We start from the raw sequence: 7,957 nt of genomic DNA on the forward strand, positions 1-7,957 counted from the left end.
ATTTTTTTTAAGAACAATACAAACTATAAACAAATCAGTACCAATACCACTAAGTTATTGATGTCTTATTCATACTAGTATAAAGAATATTTGGAAATGATGTTAATTTATTTACTATTGACGAAAGTGCAGCATCTGCGACGAGCCGACTGCGCGACGGGTGCATGTTGCTAAATGGTTACTGCGACAAAATGAACTAATAAATCCTGATTTTTCACGGCATATTCTTTTCGCCGACGAATGTTGATTTTCCCGAAAAAGAATATTTAATGCGCACAATTAGCACTTCTGGGCAAACGAAAATCCACATTTCGCTAACTTGAGAGCATATCAAGAGCAATACTATTAATCTATGGGCTGGAATCGTTGTACTGTAACGTTACGAGTATTAAACAATGTGCTCAAAATGACCACCATTAACTTCAATGCAAGTTCTAGCTCGTCGAATTATGTTGTGTTGTGTATTATTTAACATCTCAGGAGTAACTGTAGCGTAGGTTTCGTGCAGTCTCTCTTCCAGTTCTTCTAACGTATCTAGGGGTTTTCTACGAGTATATACGTAATTTTTAATTTGATTCCAAAAAAAAAGTCCAAAGGAGAAAGGTCTGGAGATCTAGGAGGCCAGATGTTAGTACTGCTACGCCCAATCCACCTATGAGGATACTCTTTTCAATGTTCGCCGTACAAGTATCGAATTATGTGGAGGAGCGTCGTCGTGCTGAAACCACATATTCCGCCGTACATTCAAAGGAACGTCTTCCAACAACACCGGAAGCTCTAGTCGTAGAAAATTAGCATATGCCTCCCCATTAAGGCGATCAGGTAACACAAACGGCCCCACCTAAAAAAACAGGAACGGAGTTTAGTGATAATTTTATCAATGCATTAAAATTTTTACCACAGTAGTACCAATGATTCCAGCCCATAGATTAATAGTAAATCGCTCCTGATATGCTGTCACCCTAGTGAGATGTGGATTTTCGTGTGCCCAGAATTGCCAATTGTGTGCATTAAACATTCCTTCTCGGGAAAATGAGCATTCGTCGTTGAAAAGAATGCGCCGTGAAAAATCAGGATTTAGTTCATTTTGTCGCAGTAACCATTGAGCAAAATGTACTCGTCGCGGGTAGTCGGTTGGTCGCAGATGCTGCACTCTCGTGTAATGGTAAGGATACAGTCTTCTCTCTTGAAGGATACGATGAGTGGTCGATCTTGGGCATCCACTCATTTGCGCTACGTAGAGGACACTTCTCCTAGGATCCGCTTCCATGTTTTCTAACACTTGCTCTTCAGCACCTACACGTACATTCCGTGGAGCTCCAGCACGGCCTTTCCGATTAGGTTGAAAAGATCCATCTTCTCTTGCTCGATGTAACAATCGGTGAAACACATGTTGGTCTGGGTGCCGACGATTATTCACGGGGCTCTAAGAAAATGACTTCTAATACCTGCTCTTCGGTAGCTACTCTATGTAGAATAGTAATAAATGTATTATTTTTTGCCTACGATGAAATGAAACAGCTTCTCTTATAACATGTACAGCCCAGTTAAACACAATTTAACTAGAATGGCAGCAGAAATAACTTCTGTCCCATGCTACTTACCTTAAAGTAAACCTTGATGTCTCTGTGTACATTAATCAGTCATCTTTGGCGCAGAAGCATCTCTTCAGGTCAGTGATGAACTTCGTGACAGTTTATGACAAACAATTGTCAAAACGATTAAATTTATAACCACACTTCTGTTTCCTTTTGTTGACGGAGGGGGATTCGGAAAAAAATTCATTCAACTTTAGTATTACCCGATTTTTTGTTCTTGGCATAGGTAACTTTGAACATAGAAACGTTCGGATATAAAAGCAGCCTCTCTATTGGTCAACTTAATGGCCTTCCAGTTCTCACACGGTTAAAGCCTGGACAATTCTTTTTGCGAATTACGGCACAGTTCGGGACAGGGAACATGTCATTCACGGGAATGGCGCGAATTCTGGGACACCCTGTATAAAAAACAAAAATATAAATTTGATATAAAATAAAATATAAATTTCATTCACTAGGCACGAGCGTTGTGGGCAGTGAGACGCAAGTTTTTGTTATGTTTCTGCATCCGTTTGATGTCAATGTTATTTTATTTCATTTAAAAATGGTTTACAAAAGAGTAGATTCAGTTTTTTAAGTGGATTTAAGATCAGAGACATAACGGATATTCAGTTGAAAAAGTCGTTAAGTTGGCTTTGTTTTTTGATAGAACAAAACAGCGAAGAAAATACTGTTGAGTACAGTCGGGACCGTTACTATAAAACCATCTGATAAAAAGTAAAGTTGGCAGCACTGCCGTTTAGTATTTTATGATCAATGCGGTTGGTAACGACAGCGCGCATGACGCTTCGCGTTAACAGCTAGTTGACAGGCGCAACAATAATTTTCGAAAAGTTCGAGTCGTGCTTTTTTAGAGCTATATTATGCCTTCCCGACATAAAAGAACTTTGCTGTCGGAAAAAATGAAGACTGCTGTGGTAAAATGTTACCGAGAAATTGGTGAGCTCGGTCCCACTTTGTCAATTCGACAATTGGAAGAGAAAGTCGCAACCATATTTTCGGTACAGTACTCCTTTTGAATAAGCAGCGGCTTTCAGATATTCTGTCCTATGTACCCGACAATCACAACCGTTAATTTGTCATTATTCCTTATCCTTTATAGTGCTCAAGAAGTCAGATCCGAACCATAATTTCCCAAAATAATGCCGGCGTTCCTATTTTTGATCCCCAAACGGGCAGAAAACCAAGATGTCGATTTCACACTGATTTCCTATTTAAAGAAGAACTGAGCCTACATATCTACCAAAGAAATAAAAAGAATGAATATTTCACCGCAAGGGATTTATTTCAATTTGCAAGAACTGAATTAGAACACACAGCAAGTTTAACAACACTGAAACGCATTTTAAAATCAATGGGGTACAGGTACAAGAAAGTGAATAACCGAAAAATTTTAATTGAGGGACCTAGACTTCAATCCCAAAAAATTAAATTTTTAAGGCAATATTTGCAACTGGTAGATCAGAATGTAACGTTCGTTTTTCTCAATGAAACGTGGATCTATGAACATGGTTCTGCTGTAAGAAGGTGGGTGTTTGAAGGTGATAGAAGGGGTATGCCAGAGAAAGTTTGCATGAATGAAGGAAAGCGATTCACAATACTTCACGCCGGGGGCAAATTTGGTTTTCTCGAAGGATGCGATTTATTTTTGGATAGCAAAGTAGATAGCAGAGATTATCACAAGACGATGACTGGGGACCTGTTTAAGCAATGGACTGAGCAACAACTAATTCCAAATGTCAAACAGATGAGCGGCAAAGTGGTTGTTATTATGGATAACGCGCCGTATCATTCAGTCCATGCTGAACAGCTCCCCAATTTTTCTTGGAAAAAGTCAAAATTACAACTTTGGTTGCATCAAAACGAAATTCCCTTTGATAGTAATTTAACGAAAAAGCAATTGTATGAAATAATAAAACCTAATATTCTTTCCCGAAAAAAGTACTTAATTGACGAGTTGCTATCCAAAAATGGCATACAAGTATTACGACTTCCCCCATACCATTGTCAGTACAACCCCATTGAAATGGTATGGGGTTTTTGTAAACAATATGACAACAAGCATATTCTTGAACAGCCTTCAGGAAAATTAAAAGTTGCTAATTTATGGAAAAAAGCACTGTCTAAATATACTCCCGAAATGTGGCTAAATAGTGTTAAACATTGTGAACAAATAATTAACGAAGACAGGGTGCGATTGATGGGGAATGAAAGCGTGCAAGATATACCACCGATAATTATATCACTCGCAGATTCTGATGATGAATCAATTATAAGCTTTAGATCAGAATCTACAGACGATATTTCCTTGGAGGATGAGAATCTTGAATGTAGTGAAGAAGAAGATGAAAGAAAAATAGTATGCAAGGATGAGCAAATGATTTGTTTGTTAGAAACAACAGAATCTGAAAATCAGAGTGATGTGGAGCTTCTTACAGTAGAATTTGTTGATTAACTGTTTTGGTAATCTATATAGAACGGGAAATTTATTAATCTCTATACAATTGCACTGTATTGTATTGTTTTTTTTTACGTTTTAAAGTAATCACTGAGAATGATAAATTAGATTTCACTAGTCCTTTCTTGTTTCTCTGCATGAATATCCCACAGTAGGTTTTTATCATATTGCTATAATAAATTTGTTCCAATAACACTGGTGTCTCTCTCTCATTTCTGTCGTTTGTATTCTTATCTGCATAAAATATACACAGTAGTAAGTTCATTGTGATAATATTAACTTTGTTCAAACGCTGCTCTTAAGTTATGAGTCCACCTTTCTTATTATTTCTCTTCCAATTTGTTTTTAAATGTTCATTTGCATGGACATGCACATCTTATGCCTGCATTGTATTATATTGGATCTGTTCTAATTCTACTGTCAAGTGGAAGTTATGAAGTCACTTATCTTATTATAAGCATCTGCCTAAAATGCATAATGTAAATAGAGCCTTGACTCTCAAAACTACTCACAATTTTGTATTTTTTCCTCATAAAACTGTATTGCTGTTTCGTGTGTTAGAGATTTTGTAATAAAAACCTTTTGCTGTACAAATCATATACTATGAAGCACAATTAAGCAATTCAAAGAAAGATGTCTTACACACACCTGTCCTCTGAAACAAAGTTTTTGATTTAACCACAGCTATATTCAAGTGTGTACTACAAATTTTGAATTTTAGTTTCCATGGGGCATTTTTCTATGTATGAGTTTCACTGTCTTCTTTTCCATGTAGCTGTCCTATTTGAAGTCGAAACATTTTTTAATAATTGTAAACAGATTTAGCAGTTGTGTTTGCAAATAAATATTTAACTGCAAGCATTTTTAATGCTCTTTTTCGAAGGATTCAAACTTTTGAGAGACTGAAAAAAAACTAATGATGACTAGTTATCAGATATGTATAAAATTTTACCATTTGGAAAATCCATAAGTACAAAAAGTACAGAAAAATTGGTTTGCCACGTTTTGTCACTCGAACACTTTTTTCATCAAGTAAAGAAAACCATCTTAAATTTAAACAGTCAGCGTGGCAGGATATACAAGTAAATTTCCTTTATTTGATATATGGTGGGAATTGAGTATTGTTTGTTGTCTGACCTGAATCGAAATACCTACGCACCTACAAGCGTATAATTAATTTTTTTTCACTAGTAGCGTAGAGATGCACCGCTATCATGCTTTGTCTGTGAGTAATACATTCATTTTTCTCCATAATGGTAATTAAATTTGGCTAATGGAAGTGAAGTTAATGTTAACGGTCTATAAAGATTGAGGTTATGTAACGCCTTAACAAACGAAAATTGGCGATTATTACCAGATTTTTTAAATCATTTTCACGAGGAACAGTATCTCTAGAGGGGTACATAGTTCACAGCTTGATATATTTCCTGAAAAAATAACAAATTAATTGACAATTTTAATTTACAAACCTGATCATCTACAAACCAACATGAAACCAAAACTTTTCAAACGTCGAAAAATAATGACGGAAAATATCAAAACCTAGTTTGATGATGTTAGTGATGTAATGTTCCTTTTAATAAATCGAAAATTTTTCAAATGTGTTTTGTGGTGCGCTACTAGTGAAAAAAAAATAGCATATACCCACGCCACGGTAGTGAAGACTGAAGATATATAGACCTCACGCTTACAATAATCCTTGACGCTTCACGTCTCGTGCTCTAATCTGCGTTCAGTCTATATAATGATTATCTTCACCATAGAGAAGAGACATATATACTGTTTACTTCACTACCTTGGCCTATAATATACAAGTATTTTCCAGTCACTGTTAACTCAACATGAATATCGTAGAAATTGGATTTGGGTACGTTTCTCAAAGTTCTTGGCATACTTACATACGTTAATTTATTCAACTTTTTGACTGTTTCCTTGTTTTTATACAGAAGTCCTCGGTAATTTTGTATTTGCGTAAGTGGTAACCACCTGTGCTGATCAGCAGATATTTGGATACTCTTTATCATTTTACTGTTTTACAAGTCCCTATTTGACAAATTATTGACAGCATCATAACCTAACAGAAGATTTCCCCCAAAAATCTCACCAAAACCCATTAATTCAACTTACACTCAACAAATTTTGAAAATTTACACTAGGGAGTGGTTTTATACTAATGGTCCCGACTTTATAATTCACATTTGACAGAGTTAATAAAAAGTGTTAATTTTATTATACGAAAAATGAAATTAGGTTGTACTATTCTGAGCTGTCATCGATTAAATTTTACAAAAAATTTGATGACTTTTTCAAATTGAACACCCGATACATCCCGGCGCATTCACTACAACGATCGCTCACAATACATTAACAGTTAAAGCATAACACAGTTTGCATATGATTGGTTAGTCAGTAATAATGTTACGTATGTAGATGTTTACAGTATCACAATATTATACATTTAAGATTCCGTTTTATAGAAATAAAATTTACGGTTTTATTTTATTTAATTATTATAGGTAGAACCCAAAGTTCTGAAACTATTTAAGTAAATGAATATGATGCAGGTCGTCATAATCCCTTTACGTTGGGTTTTATATTTGAAGATATTTAATACCATGATAATGTGTTTAATTGTAGTCTAGTGTATTAGAAATATTCGAATGAAATTAGTGTATTATTAGTTCTCAAAAAATTAGTTTTTCTTGCTGTTTCAGGATCCTAGCATTTCACTAATAATTGCTCAATTAGAGATATTAATAACCTGTAAATTCTAGATTTTAAAAATAAATTTAATCCCACGATTTCTTGTCGAAGAAATTTTTATGACAAAAACTAAACCACTTAAATTATTATTTTTTTATTAATATTTAATTGTTTGATATTAATTATTTATTTTAGTTAACTTAAAGTAAAACTAGCCGTTTTCTTTATCCATAGAATTAATTTGTCGGTTTAGAACTAATTTCAAACTGGCTTTGTGTGTCCACAAATTGAATCTGCTATCTAGTAATATCAGTCAAATAGTCTATGACCCAACAACAGTCGCAAATTTGCATTAACGCAATAACTTGAAATTGGTCCGTAGTTATGTGAAATGAGTGATAAAATATCCGTACATATTTTTCTTCTCCTTTTTATATTTCATTTATAAACTTAAGCGTGGTGTGTATTAATGCAAAAACAATATTATATTGTTGCTACGAAGTTTCTCGTAAATGTTCTCGTTTTTTTCTTATTTGAACAAAGTATCAATACGACGTAAACGGATTCCAAAAGACATTAGGATTCCCCTCCAAACCATTAGAGCATTCAAACCATATGGCTGTCGGATATTTTGCAAAGTTTACCAAGAATTTTAATCAATTTAATAATAGACAGAGACGAAAAAAATTGAACTAAAGTTAGTTAGACAGGACTTCCTCCACCGAAGCATAATAAATTCAGCACACATGTTAGGGCGCATTTTTCAATAATAATTCATGTATTAATTTTGCGTAAGAATAAATATTTTTTTCTACTCCTATATATGAAAGTAGACTTTTTCCCATCGGTTACCCTTAACGAAAACATAATTTTCACTTCCAGAAGTGAAAATACTTATTCATTCTAGAAGCGAAAGTAACCATGGACTGCTATGTGAAAAGTGAAAATTTAAAGTTTAAATCCACTGAAAATTTAAGTATCTTTTTTTTTAATTTGATCAACTGTTAAGAAATGAAATATGACTACCTATTTAAATTGAAAGTAAATTGATTAAAACTGATTAATAAATTTGAATAAAAATTAAACAAAAATGTTTGACGCAGCAAGATCTGCATACGTCTAAGCAACCAGTAGCGCTAGTCAAGTAGTCATATTGTTTATTCTACGTGATTGTTCTATTTCGTAATGACATATTAGG

At 34.3% G+C, this 7,957-nt stretch overlaps 1 protein-coding gene and 2 long non-coding RNA genes across 3 annotated transcripts; 1 reads left to right on the forward strand and 2 right to left on the reverse strand.

The window, feature by feature from the left end:
* Nucleotides 1-769: 769 nt before the first annotated feature.
* On the reverse strand, nucleotides 770-1,693 carry LOC135130513 (uncharacterized). Its single transcript, XR_010280801.1, has 3 exons — nucleotides 1,605-1,693; nucleotides 899-1,467; nucleotides 770-841 (listed from the first exon to the last, which is right to left on the reverse strand). It is a non-coding gene; the product is annotated as an uncharacterized LOC135130513 (long non-coding RNA).
* Nucleotides 1,694-3,153: 1,460 nt separating this feature from the next.
* LOC135129971 (uncharacterized) lies at nucleotides 3,154-4,053 on the forward strand. The gene has a single exon (XM_064057242.1). It carries the CDS (start codon nucleotides 3,154-3,156, stop codon nucleotides 4,051-4,053), a length of 900 nt encoding a protein of 299 aa, XP_063913312.1.
* A 292-nt stretch (nucleotides 4,054-4,345) lies between these two features.
* Nucleotides 4,346-5,209, reverse strand: LOC135130418 (uncharacterized). The gene is made up of 3 exons (XR_010280763.1): nucleotides 5,009-5,209; nucleotides 4,569-4,958; nucleotides 4,346-4,521 (listed from the first exon to the last, which is right to left on the reverse strand). It is a non-coding gene; the product is annotated as an uncharacterized LOC135130418 (long non-coding RNA).
* Between the last annotated feature and the right edge of the window lie 2,748 nt (nucleotides 5,210-7,957).

The sequence above is a fragment of the Zophobas morio genome, unplaced genomic scaffold (assembly GCF_036711695.1).
Source record: "Zophobas morio isolate AGI-343-1 ecotype UQ-CSIRO unplaced genomic scaffold, CSIRO_AGI_Zmor_V1 ptg000017l, whole genome shotgun sequence".
Lineage (NCBI taxonomy): Eukaryota > Metazoa > Arthropoda > Insecta > Coleoptera > Tenebrionidae > Zophobas > Zophobas morio.